General features: G+C 36.5%; 1 protein-coding gene across 4 annotated transcripts in view; it reads left to right on the top strand.

Moving 5' to 3' along the window:
- AFTPH (aftiphilin) overlaps positions 1-23,363 on the top strand; it is a 58,179-nt gene that overhangs the window by 23,158 nt on the left and 11,658 nt on the right. Inside the window, exons 3-8 of one of the 4 annotated variants that reach the window (XM_067565246.1) lie at positions 9,571-9,722; positions 10,269-10,395; positions 10,759-10,815; positions 13,281-13,403; positions 18,916-18,976; positions 20,602-20,685. In XM_067565246.1, coding sequence (XP_067421347.1) covers positions 9,571-9,722; positions 10,269-10,395; positions 10,759-10,815; positions 13,281-13,403; positions 18,916-18,976; positions 20,602-20,685 — 604 coding nt within the window. The remainder of the gene's footprint in view (positions 1-9,570; positions 9,723-10,268; positions 10,396-10,758; positions 10,816-13,280; positions 13,404-18,915; positions 18,977-20,601; positions 20,686-23,363) is intronic. The other 3 variants (XM_067565247.1, XM_067565248.1, XM_067565249.1) reach the window with 3 other exon arrangements.

The raw sequence follows: 23,363 nt of genomic DNA on the forward strand, positions 1-23,363 counted from the left end.
AAAATGGATATCTGTTGGACCTGAGCTCATTTATTGCCGTAGTTGGAAGGCAAGGGACTGCAGGAAGAGGAGGGACACGCTCATGGTTAAGACAGTTGGATGCTACTCTGGAAAACTATTCTCTTCCCTCCTTTGAGTTCCCATGTGATCTGAGCAAGTCACTTTAACTTAAACTTTTCACAGATGGTCGATAATTGTGTGTGCCTCATTTTCTTGATTCCCAGTCTGAGACAGCTGGTGTCTGATTTACAGAAGTGTTGAGTGTCCCTGTCCCTGGATAGGCTGCCCTTTGAGATCCTCTTCCAGTCCCCCTGTATGCACCTTTTGCAAGTGGCAGGTCCATGCCTCCACTTCTCTTTGGGATGAGATGCCACAATCCAAACACTCTCTGATTGGGTCTTTGGACACCTCCCTGGGTGCCAGCTCTGTTACCTAGCAGGTCCAACTGGGTTTGGACCCTGCCAAAATTCCCTTTCAGGAGTCTATGCAGTGACACAGATGCAACTTGTATAAAACAAATTAGGCTTTATTTGCCCAAACTACACAGAATGTAAAGAAATAGATTTAAAAATCAGAGACCTATACTCCTATTGTCTTACCTACACTTAACATGGCCCTCAAGGTCCTAGGTGAGCATGACTTAGCCTTGTTGTCCCCTGTTCTTTGTGGGCACCAAGTTACAGCTTGCTTACTGCAGACTCTGGCTCTCAGGTCAGTCTTCCTGTGTGTCAGCCTTGCTGCATGCTGGCTCTCACGCGCTCTTTCTGGTTCTCTCTTTCTCACTCAGCTTCACGCTGAGCTGACTATTACCCTTTTCCTCTCTGCCAGAGTACTTTCTTTAACCCCTCAGAATCTTTTGATCTCAGCCCTAGCCTTGGGAAGAGAAAAATATCTTAATCTGGATGGCTCCAGCAAGATAGTTTCTTCCCCCAGTTAGGGCCCAGGCATTGTTTTGATTCCCTTGAAGTGAGTACCTGAGAGGCTGTGTTATCTGTCATTGTTTTACCTTCACGGTTCTTTAAGATTCTCCTTTACAGCCTTCTTTGATTTAACTCAGTGCATTCAATCAGGCAGCAGTATAAAACTGAACAGGAAAAACGTGATACATAGCATTCCTAAGAAATAATTCGGATATTGTCCCAGTTTGTGTCACCGAGCACTGGTAACTGCAAGTGAAATTGACTCAAGTGGTTCATTGTAACATAAAGTGCTATAAAATTTCTTAAGTATTCAGTAAAATCAGGCCCTAGACACATTAAGTTGGACACCTGAAATTAATGGATACTTGTATCAATTTTGGGTATGACTTTGTGGCTCAGTTCTCCATCTGTAAAATGAGCATAATACCATCTAATTTCATAAGGGTTTGTGAAGATAAACTCATTAATACTTGTGAAGTGCTCAGATGCTTTTTGTCCTAAAATAGTCCAGGGGAAAATGAGTAAATCTGAACTGAGTGCTGAATTTGGATAATATGCAGTAAATAAAACATGGGGATACAATAAAATAAAAGGGTAATTAACAATTGGGATTATTTACCAGGGTTGTGGTCAATTCTCCATCATTGGCAATTTTAAAATCAAAATGGGATGCTTTTTCTAAAAGATATACTCTAGTTCAAACAGGAATTATTTGGGGGAATTATACGGCCTGTGTTGTATAGGAGGTCAGACTAGATGATTACAGTAGTCCTTTCTGGCCTTAGAATCAATGAATCTCTAAGGATAGAAAGAAATATTGAATAGCTGCCCATTCAGTGAGCATCATCTGCTTTGTGTGTTTAATGAAGTGGGGTTTCTATGGAAAAAATAGTATGTAATCATATAATTGAAGGCTGTATCACAACATACATGGGGGTGAACTACGGTTGCATTGGCAGAGTTAAGTTCAAATAATTTGTGAAATTTACATTGTAAGTTGTAACCTTACTTAGATTGTGCATGTTACTACTGCTTATTGCTTCAGTGATAAACCTTTCCTGACAACAAAGTTCTAAAGTCTGCTAGTAGTTTATCTCTGAAATTTGCCGTTAATTTCTCTGAATGAAGGAAACTATTCTTTAAAAATGAAAGCCAGGTAGGTCATAGAAAATGTTTTACTTCATAACAAACATAGTTTGACTAGGAAGGACCTGGAAAGGAAGACATAATTGGTCTGTGACTTTTATGGTACCCTGTATTGAAGAAGATCTGGAAAAATGTATTTAAACAGTTGATAAACCTTACAAACTAAGTAACAATATTCAGGTCTTATCTATTCTATTTTTTCTCAGTGATAGTTGAAACAATAACATCTTATTGAGAAGGAAAGTGAATTTTACTCTGTATTTTAAAAACTTTTTTGTTTAAAGTTTTTGTTTGTTAAAACGTAACTTAAGCAGATGAAAGAGAAGTTTTGTTTGTTAAAGATTCAGTACCCTCTTCTATTAAGGGATAAGAGCTTATAATAAACATGCAAACCATCCAGTAGAAGGAGGACGACAAAGCTTGATGTTCCTGATTTTTCTTTTATTATATATTTATTTTTTGTCTCCAAAGTGCTTCTGTGAAGACTCCCTTCCTTCGGAGGGAGCCCACACTGAAGAGAAAGAGGTAAATTGTTAGAAGGGGCTGGAAGGGAAGCTGATTTCTTGGGATAAAGAATCCTTTGATCCTCTCAAAATAAAAGATTGCACTAGTTTAGCTAAGGTGGTGTTTATATTTAAAAAAAAAAAAAAAAAAAAAAAAAAGTTAAACCAGTGTAGCTCTGATGGCAACACTTGCATTAAATCAACTGTTAAATTGATACAAGTGTCTCCAAATTAGGAGGGTTGCAACAATTTAAATCCATTTCTAAACTTATTGAGTTAAGTCCCTTGAAAAACTTTGTAGGCCAGCCCTTGTAAAAGGCTGTCTCGGAAAGCTACTCTTCTCTTTGGAGGCAAATACACTGGTGACAGTGTGGTCCATTTAGCATAAATCCCAGCACCAGGAGCTTCCAATGATATTTAACAAAAAAAACTTAGCTAAATTGAACAGAAATACTTGTGAATTAGATCCACTGCTCTGGAGAAATATCTATCGTGGGAGATATACTTTAACGTTCTTTACTTAATCCAAATTTTCTCTTCAGCCCCATTGCTCCTTGGTCTTCCATCTTCTGAGACCAAATAATTCTCTTCCTTCATTTAACTTGTGAACTTGAAGTTATTTATAAGATCATAAGACCCCAGACTCTTTTCTCTTCTAGACTATAAATTTAGGTACTTTATTCTTTATATGCATATTCTCTTCATATGCCTATGACTATGCATCATTTTGTTGCTTTAATCTCAGTAGTCAGACCTGAATGCGCAAGTTTCTCAATGTTTTTGTGCATTTAAAACAAAGACCTTGAATTAAAGGGATTTTAAAGATAAATAACTGTATTATTTGGATCCTTTGCATAGGATGGACTTTTTCTTCCCTGCTTCTCCTGTTATATCATGGCAAGTAGGATCTGCAAAAATGCTTAGTCTTACACTTCCTATATTTGTACATCATTAAGCTTGTGGCAGGGTGCTCAATGGAGGCTCCTCTCCCCTCCCCACCTTTACTTCAAAGTAACATCTGCCAATAGAGACCAAATTAGTTGGACTTCAGGGCAAGTTGCAAGGTGTGTCCATTATCCAGGTTTTAAAGGGATGTTGAATGGGAAGGCTTTAAATGTATTATCACTGAAAATCCAAGAGTCTGGGTTAGGAAATATTTAGTTTTCTGTTTGCATTGAGCCAGGGTAGATTTATTATATAACATTTTTTTATTGATTGGCTATGGATAAAGTGCATTGTAAAAATAGAAAATAAACTGTGTACACCAAGCCCTTAATTTTTGTAAGACCTTGTGGTTAAGGCCCTAATCCTGTACTCTTTGCTCATTTGAGTAAGGATATACAATTGAGTCCTGTGTTTGGAATTTGGCTACTAGCAGTTGTCTTACCTTCCAATTTTAAAATAAACATTCTAACCAGAATTCTGTGGCAATTGGACAGATGACAACACCCTTAACTGTAATAAATGACTGCCATCAGAAGCACTTATACAGTATGACCCAAAATCCCTCTCAAGAAACGTTGATACTAATGCTAATCAAATAGTAGGTAGTATTTTAACAGACTTTCCAAATAAGAAACATTATAGAAATTTATTAAATTAATACATACATACATACATATACACATTATGACTTAACAGAATAGTAGTTCTGCCTTGTAGCGCCTGCATTATTGCAGCAAAATAGCCTTCAATAATAGGATCTTGAAACAACTGACCATCATACGTACCATATGCAGTTAATATGCACAAAAGGCCTAAACTGTAATGCCCATGACCCTTAGGATTATATATAACTGCTTTGACCCACTTGAGGGGCCACTTATTAAAATTTCTTAATCCTAAAAACTAAACAAATTAATCTTTCCCTGTGTTTAATTGCTTGGAATATCATAATTAACTTTCAGGATGACAAGTTATGGTCTAACTCTCTTAATTTCACTTGATTTAAGAAACCCTCTTTTCTCCTCAAAGTGTAATAGTGCATGCATGCGTGCAGAACTTTCAGGAGCCAGAAATACATCTAATGCCACAAAAAAGAGGAAATAATTTGTTCTGTTCAACAAATGTCATACTAAATTTTACAGAGATGAAGTTCTGGATAGCTCAAAAGCTTGTCTTTCTCACCAACAGAAGTTAGTCCAATAAAAGATATTACCTCATCCACATGGTCTCTCTAATATCCTGGGACCAACACAACTACAACAACACTGCATATTACATTTTAGGAAGCGTGCTTGCTGCCCTGTTTCATATTGAATAATTAGATTGTGATTTTTTTTCACTTTTACAGTGTTGTATAACTAGATCTTCCAGGAAGACCTAGTACTTGCACACGATGTATATATTTTTTCCACTGTTTTTCCCCCAATAAAGCAGTTGGATGGGATTTATGGAACAAAAAGGATACAGTTCTAAAATAGCAGCAGATTTTTGTAAACTGTTTGTATTTTGGTAACTACCTTTCCACCCAGGAGATGCCAACACTGTGTCAGATTTCCAATTAAATGAACAAGTGTAGTTGCTCCCTTTAGAGCTATTGCCTTTGTTCCCTTGATATACTTGGGCTGTGTGAGTCCAGGGAGCTGGAATTCTCCCCAGCTCAGCTCTCCCAATTTACAATAAAAACCTTCCTACTTTCCACAGTATATCAACTATAAATAATTGGCGATCCTTCTAAATGGTTTGTGTAAAACTTTAATATATAAAACCATGTGCCAAGGATGTTTTGATTAAATAGTTACTGCAGCCTTGGCGCAATATTATCTCTTCCTCTCTTAAACTCGTATCTGAATTTTTTATGTGGGTGCTGGCAATAGCCTGAGATGAAGTTCTGCTCTTAAGGGCTCTTTCTTCTGTCTTCCTTCTCTTGCGGTCATCTGAACTTCCCTACTATCAAACTACCAGCTTAGGCAGTGACCTGTTTTTCTGTGAGTGATGGTAGGTATTCACAATAGCAGGCACTTTCCTCTTGTAGATGACTTCTTACTGAAACAAAGCTATCCTTGGTCACTTGCACCATGGGATTGAGTATATTACCAAAACTTGACCTTTTCAAGGGAAACTTGATGGTGCGCTACTTAGCCAATATTGTTGGGCACCTCTTCTGTCTTCATCGTGAGCATTGCTGTGCATTTCTGATGGGTTGTAGCATGTATTTTAGGAATGCTAAGCAAACCTCACTAATTTGTAAATAAATAAATAAAAATAAATTAAAAAATAGGAACTGATGTAGTTGCACACAGAGTATATAATACTTACATTTGAAATAGATTATGCTTCTTGTAAAAGCACTAACAGAAAAAATCTAAAAGGAAATGATTAGTAGTTGAATTACATTATTTTTTAAGCCTTAAATTTAAACTGAAGAGAGATTGAACATGACCAACAAACACAAGATAAAACGCTAGCCCTTATAATCTTGCTAACTGTTTGGGCACTAAGAAATGTGTAGTCTTGTTAGGGGAAAAAGTACACAGGAAAACAGGAGCCTACAAAGCTGTGTGAAGAATACTAGTAAGGTAATAAGGGTAAAAATAATACATGGTGCATTTGCATGGGTGCTCACGTACCTTTGATAAAAGCCACTCTAGAAATAACTAAAATATAGAACTTACTCTCTCAATGTGATTTAAAGACATCCAATGAATTTAGCCTGTGCACTAAGCATCTTACTTTTAGATGAGGAAATTGAAGTATAGGAATTATGAGTTGATCATGTTAATCTAAACACAGTCAATAGCTAAGTTGGAAGACCTGGATTCCAATTCCTGTGACCCGTAAGACCATCCTTAGTATACTATATAAAATCCAGATAACTCTGTAATAGTCCTGTTAATATGTAATTCTCTTGTGGCCTAGTCATTTGAGGTGACAAGTACCTTTAGCACCTCTTGGGTTGAGCATGCTCAGTACCTTGCCTATTGGGGACCAGAAGTGAGAGACATTCTCAAACAAATATTCATAAAGGCAGTTATGGCTGTAGATGGCCTTTAGTTACAACTACATTTTGAGAATGTTACAAATATTAAACAAATAACAGAATCATGAAACTTAAAACCACCCCTACCACAACCTACAGTTAAAAAGAAAAGTTTTTTTAAAAATGTGGAAATTCCAAATAAGGATCTGTCAGTGGTATCCAGCCTGATTCCCAAACATATTTTAAAAAAGTTAAGGGTAAACAATCAATATGTAGGGACACATTGTCTGCCTTGTTCAAATCTTTGTGCCACTGAGGTGTTTCAAAGGGAATGGAAGTCACTTGGAAGTCCTTTGCTGTAGGTTCACTCTACATGGGGAAAATACCCAGTTTGAAGAAAACCCAGCTCCTGTGCCTCTCTGCCACAGTAGTTGGTACAAAGGAGTGTGTCGGGCAGGAGGGTGGCTGCACCACATTGTTCTCTGGCTATCTTCAGTTGGCATATAATCCCTTATGGACTTTAGCCAGATAATACAAATTAGAGCAGCCTCCAAGCTGCTGTAGGTGCCCTGGGTCCACTGCTGTGGGTAATTGTGTGGTGAAGGAGAACCATCCTTACTAGGCACTCTCTGAAGCTTGGACCATGAGTCAAGCTGTTCTTCTGCTCTCTCTTGGACTCCCACAGCCCAACAGAGAATCAGGCAATGGAACATCCTAACGCGACTCTCTTCCCTCCTGTGCAGTGCAGCTGGTGGGCACAAAGGGAATGGCTGAGCAGCTGCAACCTGGCAAGGGCAGCAGCTACTCAGAGTTGTCAAGGCTCACATCTCCTTCCTGTAGTGAAGGGAATGATTCAAACATTTCATTTATTTTAAAATCACCAATAATGGCTAAAGAAACACTTCTCTTCATACTCAAACATTTTCCTAACACAACTGTCTTCAAAGGCCACAGTTTGAACACCACTAGCCGGAACACCATTTTTCTGTTACATTTTCTACCTGATGAGGTTGAGTATATCATGTATATTACTATAGTTTTAACACTTTCCAGTTTGAGTACCTTTTGGAAATGTGTAGAGTAGGTGGTTTAAAAGAGGAATATTAGATCTCACACTTGAATTTTGGATTAGGAGGGTGTACAAAAAATATAGTAATAAGCATGTACTTTGAAGGATAGATTGTGTAAGAGGTTGCTCTCTTGCTTTTCACTGGATGAACTGGAGAAAAGACTGTTCAGATTCTAGAGTCTATTTGGTGAGTGAGACTATTCATAGATCTGTGTGTATAAAAGAAGAGGTGAGACTTTGTGGTCATGTTGGAAATGTAAATGAGATGATAGTAAAGATTACGAAACCTGAAGGGATTGTTTTTAAAAAAAAAAAAAAAAAGGGGGGGGGGGGGAACAACCCACCAAACGTGGTCCTTTAAACCACTATAAATTTGTTTTTTAACCATTTTTTTTTCTACACAAAAAGGAGGAACACTGAAAGTGGCTATACATAATTGCCTTCAAATGCAAACTGGAAGGTGTATTCTGATTTTTCCATTGCCATAATCTTATGTGTTACTTGTAACAGTGGTAGGTCAATATTGAGAGAAATGTAAGGTTTTGTTGCATTTTGCCTCTGGATGGGAATTTCAGTGAAGGTGAAGCTGTCAGGCTCCTTTTCACTCCACCACCTTTTAAAGGATCACGTAAAAATGTCCCAGCTCCTGTAGGAAGGCAAAAGAAATGGTGTAGAGAGAGCACACCTCCACTGCCTGGGAGTCTGCTCACAGCTTACAGACAGCATCAGAAAACCCTTTGGTTAACCATTAATGGGAAGAGAAGGGAGCTGCTAGGAGGAAGGCCACGGTGTAGCTCAGTGATATGGCAAAAACAACAAGAGTTCTGTAGCACTTTAAAGACTAACAAATTTAATTTCAGTAGGCATAAGCTTTCGTGGGCTTCACCCCACTTCCTCAGATGCAGTTGGTAGAAATAATATAGCAAAAAAAAAAAAAAAAAGCTTATGCCTCCTGAAATTAAATTTGTTAGTCTTTAAAGTGCTACAGAACTCTCGTTGTTTTTGCTGTATATAGACTAACATGGCTACCCCTCTGGAACTCTTCAGTGATATGGGTTAACTTTACAGAAGAGCTAAAAATAGAACATTGGGCTAATGTTTTTATAAAAATACACTAAATAAACTTGGGGGGCAAGAAATAATATAGGCAAATTTCATATTTTAAAATGATTATGTGGGTAAAAACTCAAGTTGCATCCCTTTCTCCCTTCTGTGATATGTATCTATTTAGATTGAAGCTCTCCAGCTACAAAAGAATCTGTCTTATTTATTTCTAACATGTCTAGTGCACATTTTGATGCTATTTAAATCTCTAATAATGAATGCTATTTACAAAGCACACAGTATTTGGTAGTATTATGGAAAGAATATGTATCGCATAGCATGTGCCCATATTTATGCTATGAGCCTGTTAAGTTATAAGCTAAGCATGGTTGGGCCAGGTCCGTACTTTGATTGAGACCTGATAAATGCCTAGATGATGTAGGAAATGTTGCTAACGATTTAGAAGCTAGATCTATTCCCTGTGAATTGGTACTGAACTGGTGCCCCGTCACCAGGGGGAACTGTGCTGTTGCCAGTATTGTATTTCAGAGGACATTCAAAACCAAGGTCTTGACCACTTGTGTTCAGTAAAGATATTATGGTATTACCATTACAGTGAGGGACATTAATACATACCCTAACTAAATATCACTTTGAATACTTGCCGCACATTTTGCCTACCAACATTCACCTTGCAGTTTCAACTGGATGTTGTAATAACTTCTTGTGTCAAATTCTTATATAGCAGTGCTGTTTGTGGTGAGTATATCACTTACCTGCACTCAATTGTTGTGATTCTTAGTGTTGCAAAGAGGCTTATTATATAAAAGCATATTATAACTTTCTTTGAGTGCTCTGAACTATATATAGTTTCTCATTTTGTCATGCATCAGACTTTTTTCTTTATTTTTGGAAAAAGCAGTTAAGAAAAACTTGAAATACATTTCCTTGGTGTTTGTTTGTTAGACAACATTGCTAAGCCGCCTGGAGCGAATATTTGAAGTTTGCTTTCCTTCCGTGCCTATTCTTGAAATAGAAGAAGAGAGAATTTCCTTGAGCCTTTTGCTGGAAGAAGGCAACAAACAGATGAAAACAGGGGAGACTTTGGCAAACAGTGGGTAAGAAACACTAATATGGCAAAGTTAAAGAAAATCAAGTGAATAAATCTGCTTTTAGTAAACACAGGTCTTTACACAGATTTTAACTTTAAAAACGATGTAGTGGTGTGTGTCAAATTCTAATGTTACTATGTGTTTTTAGAAATCCTAGTGTAAAAGTTAATGATCGTAGTTCAATATATCTGTTTGTGACCACATGTTCTGATAGGATTTCATTTAATTGGTGGTTTCTCCTCTACTTTTAAGGGATGTCTAATTGAGATAGTTAATTAGGATGTAGTTTATTACTTACACTTGTTACAAATTGCTGTATTAATTCATGTGTTGATGAAGTCTAAGTAGGCCCAGCTCTGTCTGCTGTTGGCATCATTTTCCAATTATAAGTCTGAATAATAATTGTTCTGAGAACAGTATACAATTTTAGCTCCCCTGAGTACTAGTGTTGGGCACAAGTTTAATTGGAATTTATAATGTCAGTCACATTAAAAATTAGAATGTCTAAAGATGCTGAGTCATATTATTCTTCCTGTATCATGGCCTGTGTAGGGAACTTATGGAAGTGTGGACAGAGCTGCAGGACATCCATGATGCATATGGATTGAAATACCAGTGGGGTGGCTCCCACAGCAACAAAAAGCTTTTATGCTCCTTGGGAATCGACACAAGAAATATTGTGAGTTTTATTGATAAAACTTTTAACTAATTAGTAATTGTTTCTTTATAAATTTAGTTCTGCATGCATATGTTTCCTTCTGAATGCTCACACCTCTTCATAGAAGAGAGACGTTAAAAATGAGTTTTCGTGTCAGTATACTTTAGTATTACAGCTATATAGTTCAGGAGAATTTATATTCCAAGTATAAAATTGTTTAAAAAAAAATGAAAACCTTGTTTAGTTATAAACTTATATTGTATTTCCTTAGATATGAATCTCATAAATATAAGCCTAATCCATTGAACCATATTTTAAAATATTAATTTTATTTATGATTAAGACATAATGGGAGAACTTCTTAAGTAATGTCTTTTTTATCAGCTCTTTACAGGCAACAAGAAGCATCCTGTTATAGTACCCATGTATGCAGCAGGACTGGTAAGTACTGTAGTATGCTTTCCACAAAAACTATGTATATTCCATAAAAATTTTAATCAAATATATAAAGTTCCATTAAGCACCACGCATGCTGAAAGTAGAGATTTTTGTAGTATGCTCTAACACTTGTTAGGCATCAACAGACTTGTTAGGGAAAGAAGCTTGCAAAACATGCAAACAACTTGCTTTATTTGTTCAGTAAATTATGCTGAATGATCCAATCTCCTTTTGGTGAGAAAAGATTAATAAGGCAATATGTTAAGGTGTGTATAGGTTGAAAAATTACTCTTGGCTTAATCCCATTTTAATATTTAATGAAAATCCATGAGATTGGGATACAGATTTTTAAAAAGTTCTAGAAAAAAACTCAGTTAAGAAGTTTAAACTGGCAGAGTTAAATCCTCAGTCAGGAAATGGCAGTGTGAACACAGGAATTGCCAAAGTGGATCAGAGCATAGTCCATATAGTCCAGTATACTGTTTCTAATGGTAGCTAGTACTAGATGCTGCTGAGGTAAATTCAAGCAAACCCATTGTAGACTATTATGATACTACTAAGCAAAGTTTCTTTTCCCTATCCCCATCAAACATTACTCTACTTACTCATGCAGCCATTACTCTGATCCCTTGTACATAAGTCTTGAGTACATGATCACATGCTGTTTCTCAAATATAATATTTTTTCAACATCCTTAGATATATATTCTTGTAGTGCTATGCACTATTCCATATATGTCAGTCAATTAAAGTCCTGTATGTACAAGATCTGCAGTGGTTGAGTCAAGGGCTCCTATGAATTCCTGCCTCATACAAGGAACAAAGTGGGCATCTGGCCATGCATGCTTCTAAGATGTGCTCTATGGACACCATAGACTGTCTGCTCTAGAAGTTGCTTAAAACTAGCAATAGTACATAAAAAAGGTTTTTCCCTTCAATGCCTATTGAAATCTAAAGTGCTGTTATGTCATGATCTCTTCCATTTTTAATTAAGAATTCCAGTAATCACTCAATGTTTTTTGTCTGGCATCTCATACACCTGGCAATATCTGAAATACAACAAGCATTGAAAGAGCAAGAATAATCTCTCTGATCAATGTTTAATAAGCTTTTTCTGTTTATAGGAATTTTATTTTTTGAAATGTTAATATGTGGCTCCCTTATAGGAGAAATTACAACTGTCTGGTACATATTATGCTCTGTTGTCAAGATTTACTAGGAAACATTTTAATGTAAAAATTCACAACAGTTCCTTTAGACTTTGACTTATCAAAGCCTATTTGAGCACTGCCTTGTCGTACCAGGATATCCTATTGTACTTTAAAATCTCTTATTAGTAAGCAGTGACTTATCTTGTGTGTATTTAGGAGCAGATCCATCTATTGTACCAGTAAGGTAGCTACTTGGCCTATGATGTGCACAGTATTAGTTTCCCATCACAGCAGCCCATGCCTAATAGAAATCTTTATGAAATTCTTGTTGAAACATAGAAGACAATTTCCTAAATTTTATTTTTATATATTATACACACCTACATGTGCATATACATATGAATTCATTATTAACTATAAATAAGCAGTATGCAGACAGTCTTTTAAAGCAAAATGACTTACCACCTTCTCTTTCCACACAACTTCTGAAGTATCCTCCATTCTGAGACTGAATCTAGTTCCTCTGCTGATCCAGGGAGTTTGGGTCCTGAACATTAATTTCCTCATGTGGTAGAACCACTTGACCATTGGGCCAGCTAATTTTGCTGGTGAACTTATTCAATTTAAACTATATGTGGAACGAGCCCATTGTTTGAGGCATGTTTCTGTGTGAACAGAAGTCTTCTGCGTGTCTGAATGCAAATTAAGCCTGTAACTATGCCAATTTTTCTCACTTATGTGCAAAAGAGCTTGAAGGTTTAGAACCCAGTCAGGTAGTTCTCCTAGGCCTTGAATACTTTATTCTGAATGAAAAGCCTTGTCTCACTGGCCTCCCTGAGATTATTACGTGGATTTACATCCTTGGCAGTAGTAATAGCAAATCACACTGAAAATAAGGTATTGGAGACAAAATCATACTACAGAATGACTCAGTTCTTTTAAATAACCAATTTGTCTTGGGTGGTAAAATGGAGTAAATATTACCTTTCCTTTCTCCTGTGCCACTTGATCCTTGTGACAGTTCGCTCACAGCAGGGAGGGAAAATGTCATTTGATCATGGAACAATATCTTCTAATTTGTGTAATGTTACTAACTCAGTTAAAGGGTTTGGGTCTCCATTGTTTACTGTAAAATGCTCCCTATGATCCACTAAATAGAGCCAGAAGAGGTCTTAAAACATTGAGTATGAAAATAGTCCCAGAAATAACATTTGGGAGCCACTGACTTCAGGATGTTACTATTTTAGTACCGTATTTTCCATCTTTCAATGTTTGTGTAGTTCTTGGTATATATGTACATCTGACTTTTATTTTTTAGGGTATGTTAGAGCCTACCAAGGAACCTCTGAAACCAATATCTGCTGCAGAAAAAATAGCTTCAATAGGACAGACTCCCCCAGTATCATCAGAGATGAACACATGTACATCTGATCAGTTCCAGGTAAAAAACTGGAAGGCAGGTTGCCTGATCTGGCTTTATAATTTTACAGTTCTAGGGCCAAAGGAAACTGAACATATAAAGGAGTTTTCCCTGCATCACAGTAAATCCCACTCTTGGATCCACCCTTGTGTATCTGGAAGGAGTCCCATAGCTGCCAGCTGCTAACAGGGAGACCTGCATCTGCTATGAGCCCTGATGACCTCTACTGTGTCTAATGCTTAGCTGCTTTCTAACAACTGACAGTGAATGAGTTGCTGATCTGATTGGGCTGCCTGTACCATAGCAACTGGCCCTCTTATAGACTCTCCGACTCTAAGGTCAGAAGGGACCAATATGATCATCTAGTCTGACCTCCTGCACAATGCAGGCCACAGAACCTCACCCACCCACTCCTGTAATAAACCTCTAACCTATGACTGAGTTATTAAAGTCCTCAAATCATGGTTTAAAGACTTTAAGGTACAGAGAATCCACCAACAAGTGAGTCATGCCCCATGCTACAGAGGAAGGCAAAAAAAAACCCAGAGCCTTTGCCAATCTGCTCTGGGGGAAAATTCCTTCCCTACCCCAGATATGGCGATCAGTTAAACCCTGAACTTGTGAGCAAGACTCAGCAGCCAGACACCCAAGAAAGAATTCTCTGTAATAACTCAGAATCCACCCCATCTAACATCCCTTCACAGGCCACTGGCATATCTGCCACCAGTAGTCAAAGAGATGACTACTGGTGGTAGATCTTCTGGCTAATGTTTTTCATTCAAAATTCTCTCTGGGTTTCTTGTACCTTCTCTTCCTTAGTGCCCTTTTCTTTTTGTTTTCAGATTTTCTGTGTGGAGCCACTTTACCTGTCTGATAAGACATTTCTTACACTTTCTAAAGTATAGTTTTAAACCTGTGCTTGTTGCACCATTTTTCCTTTCTCCCTTCCTCTTTATTTCATCTTTCAAAATAGTAGGAAGCAGCCCCGCCAGTTAGAGAAATACCCTGTGTATAGTCATAAAGTGTCCATTACTCCAACATCTGTGCAAAGACTGCAATTGGTTCAGCTCACCCACTTGTACCAAAATGTCTCCATGAGCAATTCAGTCATAGTGTTATACTCCTCAAGGCTTCTTGACTGGGTTCTTCTCTAACCTATAAGTCTGATGCAAAATGACTTCAGACAGAGTCTAAGAGCAAGCCTTTAAATGTACCAGAGTCTAGTTTTTTTTCCACTGGTTCCTGAAAGACTGCATCAGTGCTAAGTACTTGTATGTAAGTCTGGTGAAATGGCACCCAGTTTCCAGTGTCTCACTTATTTGAGTCAGTGGGACATACTGTGGCATCTAAATCATCAGCATGTCATCTCAGTGATGCTCAGCATAGATTCCAAGAATCCAAACGTCCCTCAGAGTTCAGGTCAAGTAAATTAAACAACTCAATTCAGCTTGATTGTGAATTAGGCCCATGACTTCTGATTGAAAAAACAGCTGTGATTCCAGCTCCATTTGTTCTGGTCCTTAGTCAAGCCTGTGGGCTAAGCACTTCAGGACTTATTGATCTTACGGAGCTCCTTGTTCTACCATATTGCCTTGGGAGTAACACAGTTATAGCTGTCATGTCTTGGTGATTAAGGTGTTTTTTGCTGTTCACTCTATTCAGAACTGTCAGCACCATGGCTGCTCCAAGTGCATCTGTGTTTATGCTTCTTTAGTTATCTGTATCTTTCTATTCAGCACCACCAGTACCAATAGTCTCAACGTGGCCAGATTTGACTCATGTTCAGTAGTGTCAATTCATCCCCCATTTAGTTTTGTTCACAAGTCCTATGGTAAGAATCGGCACCTCTATTCCCCACACTCTCTTCTCTTTCCCTTGACTCCCCTTCTTAAAAAAAAGTTATTGTCTAGGAATCTATCTGCACTCTGCTCCTGTTTTGAGTATCTTCTACTTTGTATTATGGGCATCTGTTTACTACTTTGGTGAAGTGTCAGGTTGTTATCCTCATCTCAGCATTCAGGATAACTTTGTACTTTCTTAGTTGCTTAAAGAGATTCCTGGTGAAGTTTGATCTTCAGGAGTGGAGACCTGCTGTGACCCAGACCTTTAGAGAGAAAATTACCAGATATTCTTTTCTGATGGTATTTATCACAGCAGATCTACACATACACCTCTTCCCCACTGAGTTGGAGATAAAATGTAATGATAGTTAAAAGTATAAAATATATTCTATTAGATGGCATCCTGCTCCAATTAAACTCAATGGGATGAGGTCTTAAAAGGTCCTGTTAATTGCAAGAGGGCTCTCTGGGATTGCTAGTAATGACAGATGCACGCTGCCCTCTTATTGGCCCCTTGCCAAAGACAGCTATGTAACCCCCTTCAGTAACATACATGAGAATGATCCAAGAATGTGGATCTGAACAAGAATTACAGGTAAGAAATTTCTTCAGTAAGCGATTGCAGGATACATAATAACTTAAATTCCATGAAGTGCAGTAAAGTAGCTCTGAAGTAGTAGTCTAGAAAGAGAGGCAATATTTGAAAAAACAAAACAAGAATTCCTGTATAGTAGTTTTTTCCAGTGAATACTTTCACTTATGATCTGATACATGAATTGTATACAGTTGTACAGTAGGTCTTTTCTTCCAGTTTTCCAAAAGTCCTGTTTACAGTGCTGTATTTGTGGCAACATTTAAAGTTGCCTGTATATTTGTATTGCCAGTTTGTTTTGCAACTTTGAGACCACAAGCAGCTCTTTTTGTTCAGACGTAATCTCTTGAGTGGGTTATTTGTAAGGAGATGACTGTTTAAATCTTAAACTGTCTCTTTTGAATTAAAAAAGCTCCCACTCAGTAAAACAGCAATAAACTATATTTATAGTACTCTAGAAGGTAATTGAAAAATAGCTCAGATTATTAAACCAGAAAGTTAAATATTGCACAATAAAACTGTTTTTTTATTTCCTCTTCCTCACTTCCTTAGCACACCTAAGGGTAACTCCCTGATAGTTGCATCTACTCAATTGTATCCTTAAATCCCATCCTACAATCCCAGTCTAACTTTGAAAAAAAGTGTACCCCATAATCACATTTCTCATACTTTTTGTTGGTCACTTAAAGTTAGGAAAATGGTGGAAAATGCCAGAGCTTCCAAAGGATTTTCTGCCTTTGTCAGTCTGGCAGAGATAAAATTCCCACATTGGATACCCATTTCCATTGTTTTTCATTGTCTGGGATGCCTGTAGGGAGCCTTGAATTATCGAGGTTTCTGGAGTCATCCTAGGGCCAAAGCCAAGACGTTATTTCTATTCATTTAATTGCATCTGAATCTTTTGTCTCCAGCCCCTTTCCTTTTATTTTAGCAACTATATCAGAGACTATAGTCTTTTGTTACACTTTGCAGATGTTGCCAAAATTTATCTACAGGTTATATGCATTTTTGACAGCTTGCTGCTTAGTAAGTATCTGAACCAGCAGAATAACTTCCTTGCCCCCAAAAAGCAGGACAGTCAGTCTGTGTTGGAGCCAATTTTTGCAGTTAGGATCCATCTAACACTTTCTCACTTTTTGCTAACATTTGAGAGTAAATTCAGTGTTCATGAAAGTGAAAGATGCCCAGTCCAGGTTGGCAGTGATACAATCTTACCCATACAGCTCTGACCCTGCACCTCTGTCCTGAATCTAAATACTTTTAACAGAGATCTCCCAGCTATTCCAGGATGGTTGTGAGACTAAACGGGGACTCATAGGAAGCCATTAATCTGCATTTTCAGTCATGATTAAAGCCTGGATTTGAGCTCATTTCTCTCAATGGAAAAATGCGTACATTCTCACATTGCTTCTTAGCCTGCCAGTAGTTCCCTGTCTTTGTGAAATCACTTTCAACTCGAATACGTTTTTGGTTAAACAAGGCACATACAACATACTGGGCATGACTGTCATAATGGTACTAGCAACAAGTTCTGCATTGGCACCATTATTTTTCTTTGCCACTACTTTGAGTGCCAATATTTTCATTGCTAAGGATGAATAAAAATTAGATGTTAAATCCCTTAGACACCAGGTTGTGAGAGATTGCTTAAAGCATACTCATCAGTACTGGAAACATTGCAAAGACATTAGGAAAAAAAATATTTTGCCAGATAAATCTTTTACCATCAATAAATACAGAACTCCCATTCACCTCTTATTTTTTGGTTTCTGATAATATTTTTCAACAAGCTTGGAGGATTCTTTATTGTATGGACCTGGCTCAAGCTTCTGATCCTCTACATTGTGAAATTGCATAACTTTTCAACATTAAGCTGGTCCAGCTTTTTTAAAAAGGGGAATAGTTGATTAAAACAAGAGCCCACTTCTTACTGAAATAGTCATAATGTGTCTTATAACCTCTAAGAACCTACCAATACATTTTAACTCCAGTAAAACATTTCATGTTGATTACCAAATTCTCCAACAACTGTTCCTCCTGTCTGAGGTCTAATGAAACAAAATATACAGTGCATTGGACTTACATAGTTTAAGGCAGAACCTTCCCATTACTTCTAAAAGCTAATTTCACTGGGGAGCAGAAATGTAACAAGCAGAACTAGCAAGGTCTACCTATACCAGTATTTGTAATGCCACTTCTGTGGATGTGCTCAGAATACAAACAGTTTCCAACGTACACTACAAGTTACCATTATATCACTAGTTATGAGGAAGTTGAATATATATATATTCCCCCTTTCTTATGTTCATACTATATGATCTCTGCTTCTCGCTTAACTTACTTAGGTGTGCAGAAGGATTGAACAAAAGGAAATGGAAAGCCAAGGTTACTCTCCCAGAAGGAGCCCCAGTTTCCATTTTGAGTCTTGCCCCTGTGTTTTGTGTGCATACGTAAATTCTGACAACCCATCTCTTTGTCATCAGACAGAAAGTTTGGGACTTAACTCCACCTTTATTGGTTAGGATCATAAATCACAGAGTTATTGTAATATGCTCCTCGGGTGTTGTGGGGGAAAGCCTCTCTCTAGAAAGGAAACATGGGTTCCTTCATGGTGAGTAACGTTCATTTTTTAATATAATTGTGCCAAAGCATACAAAAGTGCAGAACATATTTTTCTTATAAATATCCTATTTAAAATAAAGAGCCACCTAAGCTAAACTGTGTGTTCACAACCTTTCGTGCATAAAGCCTGCACTGTATCAATAGGAATAGAAATTCTTAAATTTTAGCTCTGCATTAATGTTTTTGTTTTAACTAAATTAATGGTGACAAAATTAATAACCTGTTGGGGCTAGGAAGGGTACCTAATCTGTTTGATTCAGAATTGAACCAGACTTGGTGGTAGACTTCTGATATTTTTATAAGTGTATTAAGAAAATTTGCAGCTCACAACATCTGAAGGTTAAAATATTTGGTACTTGTCTTATGCTTAATTTTCCCCTTAATATTTAGGTGCAAAAAGAATCTTGTGTATGAAACATTTTACATCGTTATAACCTGAACTGACTATAAAATCTGATTTCTGACTTTTCAACTCTAGGAATCTCTACCACCTGTCCAGTTTGACTGGAGTAGCAGTGGCCTTACTAACCCTTTAGATGGTACGTCTCTCCGTAGAGCCTCTAGCACCAGAGCTAGAGTTAAGAAAGCTACAAAGTTCAGACAAACATCTCTCTGCTGATCTTTTTTTTCTTTTTTAAATATATATTATTTCTTACTCTTAACTTTGGAAATTCAGGCTTTCTTTCTGGTTAGATTTGCCACAAATAAAGCAATCTGTAGTGTTAAAACACTAAGATCTAGGTAAGATTTTATTTTCCTGGATTTATGCTGACCACACACAGCTGCAGTATTAACACCTCATTATATTTTTTCAGATTATAATGAAGATCTGACTAGTTCAGGATTTTGGATTAACATGTTTGGCTTTTAAACATGTATTTTTTCCCAATACACAATTGTTTGTTTAGACTTCCTTATGAATGGCAAAATTAAGTATATGGTGGTTATTTCAAAGCACAATTGTTTAACCAAAAACTGTTTGCAAAAGAGACATTTTTTGATCTGGAAGTTTTCAGGTTACAAGTATTTTATATATTAAAATGGAAAACGTATGACTTCATGCGTAATCACTTTTGCTTAAACTCAGTATCTAAATATGTTCAATGTAATAAAGAGTTAGCTACATTCATTACAAACATATTTGTCTACATAGTTAAAAATGCACTTCAAATAATTTAATATAATTTTTTTAATGAGGAAGTGAGTTGTTGTCCCACTAACTGTGTCTCAAATGTAAGACTGAGGAGAAGGAAAAGTAACAAGTTTTAAAAACTTGTGTGGCAGGTTAGAAACCTGTTTCAAAAAAAAAAAAAAAAAGAAAGAGGTTTCTGCTACCAACAATTACTTCAGAATGTGAGAGTTGCTAAAAAACTAGCGAAAATAAATTACACCTGTTACTATATCACTGCTATCTAGGACTATTATTCCCAGGACTGTGGAAAATAACAGCTTGGATATCAGTACCATGGTGATGAAGGAAAGCCTGGATGGGCCCTCTTGCTGTTGTCCGGTGTCTTATTACTTCAGTCAAATCATCCTGCTTTCTTTTAACAAGCAACTTCTTCAAAATGTATCCTGTTTGATTTCTGTTTCAATGTTAAAGGGGAACAGTATAACTTTTACCACTGAGAAGCTGGATGTAATCATGGCATTCATTACAATGTATTTACATTATTTTAAGCTAAGATACTGACACTAAAACTAGCAAATACAACTTGTCCGAATTTCAGTTCTGTTCTTTAATTGGAGAGTCAGTTAAATCTTCATACTAGAAGAATGGTTTGTTTTCTTTGAAATTTAAAACCATTCTACTCATACTAGAAATTGACCTAAGAATTGTTTCCCTTTAATTGGGCAGATCTCTCTTGCTGGTTCTACTCCACTTTTAGATTGAAATAAATCTTTCTGCTTATAAAGTTACTAGTGTTGAATTATTTGCTGCATTGTACATGAGAAAATGTACATTGAATTAAGTTGTTAACATCTTTAGAAATTATAAACTAATACTGTAAGAGTTGTTTTCATGTCAATTTTTAAATTGTGTAATTAGTACTAATTATAACTTGCATGTTCAAGTGTGTGTCTTACCCCTTTTTACACATAAACCCCTCCCTTGGCTTACCTTCTATATGGCTGCCTACCAACACGGTCACTGAATTTCAAGCTAGTGGAGGTTCCACTCTTCTGAACCTTGATTTCTTTGGGCCCGTGGATGACAGTAGCTCTAGCAGCACGACCACAATGCCAGGTCAGCAGAGTGTTAAAACCACAAATAGTCTTATGACAATTTACTAAAAGCATGAACACATCACTTGACTTTCCTATAAACAAGGATCTTCTACATTGTATTTCTCTAAAATGTCTTTCTAGTACATTTTTTTAAATCTGTGTTGTTTTCTGACTTTTTAAGTGCTAAGTATTTAAAAGGTACTGTCAGCTCTGTACTGATGCACATTTAAGGAGCAAATGTCTCCTAAATTCTTAAACATCAGATATATAAAACACTTCCCCACTCTTCATTTCAAATGAGAAATTTTGAAATCTTAGTTTTTCAGAATAATTCATATAAAGCAATTAGAACAAAATACAAATATATTACTATAAAAAGGTGAGAATTCTTCCCTCTGTTCAAACAAGACTAGTACAGTACAGTTGATTATTGAACTTAATATAGGTATGTGTGAACTTATATATAATTAAATCCTGAGAGATTGGACACAGCTAACATGTGGCTATTTAAAAATTGTACTTTTGTTCCTTCCCTGACACTTAGTACTAATGCCGCGATAAAAGATAAGTGTTTTAATAATATTCATAGTTGAAAACGAGCAGTTGCATGTTTCTAGGACACTGAAAGATCAATAAATATTAGACCATTGACTGTAAAAGAGAAGTAATTTCAGACGTGCTTATGGTTCATTCTCTTGATAAAGGGACAAAAGTACCTGTCACTTTCTCCTCTGAATAAAATGGGAAAACAATTGAATTTCTATTTTTATTGTGGCTACATTTTATTTAATGTGGTTTTGACATGCTTTAAATATTTTTGTGAGCTTGTGAAAACCCGTGTCTAGGATTTTAAGATTTTATGCTTGAAAGTTGTACTTAAATTCCTGCAAAATGCATTTATTTCTTCATTTTGTGATCATTGCTGTATTTCACTTTAAATTAAGGGAAAACAACTTTCCTCAGTTCAGAATTATTTGGTTTTTAATTTTATTGTTAATTGTGCTCTAAATTCACTTTAACCCCCTCTTCACGAGCCAAATAATGTAAGTATTGTGCAGAAGTGTCGGAATAATGTGATAACAGGTTTGCCAGAGAGGATTGGGAGCCAAAATAGAGAAGTTTAGAGCATTCTTTGATATTTACATCATTCCTTCGGGGATATTGTTATAATCGCTAAATTTAAATCCATCAGTTAACTTCTTTCAGTAGAGTTTATCAATACTTAATAAATATATTACCATTCATCTAGAAAAATACATTCTCATTATCCTGCTGTTGTGAACACTCAAAGTGCTTACTACAGTGATGCTTTGGTGGCATTTTATTGCTCTTTGGTTTTTGGTTGTTTTTTTGTTTACAAATGTATCCTCCAACTACAGGTACCTTGGTATGCTATATCACCATTGCCTACAGTATTTTCCTGACTTGTTTGTGGGAAAGTCATTTGTTTCCTAGCTTACAGCTCTGTGTGTGTCTGTGTTTAACTTTGTTTGGGAACTTTATGCAGAATTTGGTTGGCTAACGTTTCTCAAATCTCATTAAGGTTTTGTAGTGCTGCCCACAACCATTCTCTGATCATTTAAAAGAAATATAGAAGATGGAATTTTTATTTTAAAAAAAATCTACTTTGGCTTTGTAACTTATTTTTGAGACAAGAAGCCAATTATTTGTTAAAAACAAAATGTATGCCAGGAGTAAAAGATTACTTCAACACCTTTTAGTGATTAAATATTGCCTATACTAGACTCCCCTCAGTCATATCTGGATCCAAAATAACTATATAGAAAAGTAAATTTTAACAATAACTTAAGGGGATTACTATTTCTAATTTATACATCCGTTATACTATATATGTAGCACTTTTCTTCATTGCATTGTGCAAACACAAAATTTATTAGGAGCTACCGAGTAGCACAGTAAATTGAGCAGTAATTTCATAAATTGTACTATGATGCAAGTGAATGTAATGTCTGAGATGAAAATACCTAAGTTTTTCACTTGATAAATAATATGACATGTTAGCTGCAACCTTCTATGAGCTGCATACCAAAGGGCTCACTCTGATAACATATAAAAAAAATTGCGGATTTCCTATTTACACCTTAATGGGATCTCAAAAGCTTTTGCAAGTCACTCTTCCTGTTAGAAATGGATATTCAATGGAGCTGGGTGTGTTTTGATCATTTCTGAGTTCTGTAAACATCTGATACTGTTTAAAATGCGTGGTATACTGGTCTCAAACTTGGTGCATTTTCCCATGTTATATGTAAATCTGGCTATGACCTCACTTTATGAGAATTTGGAAAAACAAGTACATGTTGACTAGTTTCTAATGAACAAATATTTAGGGCAAACACTTTTCCCCCCTTTGGTGTAACTAAGGGATTCTCCGTTTCAATTACTTTGTCATCAGTTTAATTTATTAAGCACATCTAAGGAATGTTTAGTTTCTGCAAGTGATTGATATGCTGGCCACTTCCTGGGGGTTAATGACCCAGCAATGAGGAGCTGATGCAAGATGCAATTGAGGTCTGTTAATCTTATCCACTTGCACCAAGGTTATGGCTATTACAAAATGGAATTGGGGGAATAACAGGCATAGCTGGTGTTTAACTGGTGAATTATTTGAAGTTTGGTATGTGTAGAGCATTTCTAAAAAATGCTGAGACACTAGCTAATATCTAACATTGCAGGCAA

Source organism: Emydura macquarii, unplaced genomic scaffold (genome assembly GCF_026122565.2).
Source record: "Emydura macquarii macquarii isolate MOO-44397 ecotype Brisbane River unplaced genomic scaffold, CSIRO-AGI_Emac_v2 contig_2676, whole genome shotgun sequence".
NCBI lineage: Eukaryota > Metazoa > Chordata > Testudines > Chelidae > Emydura > Emydura macquarii.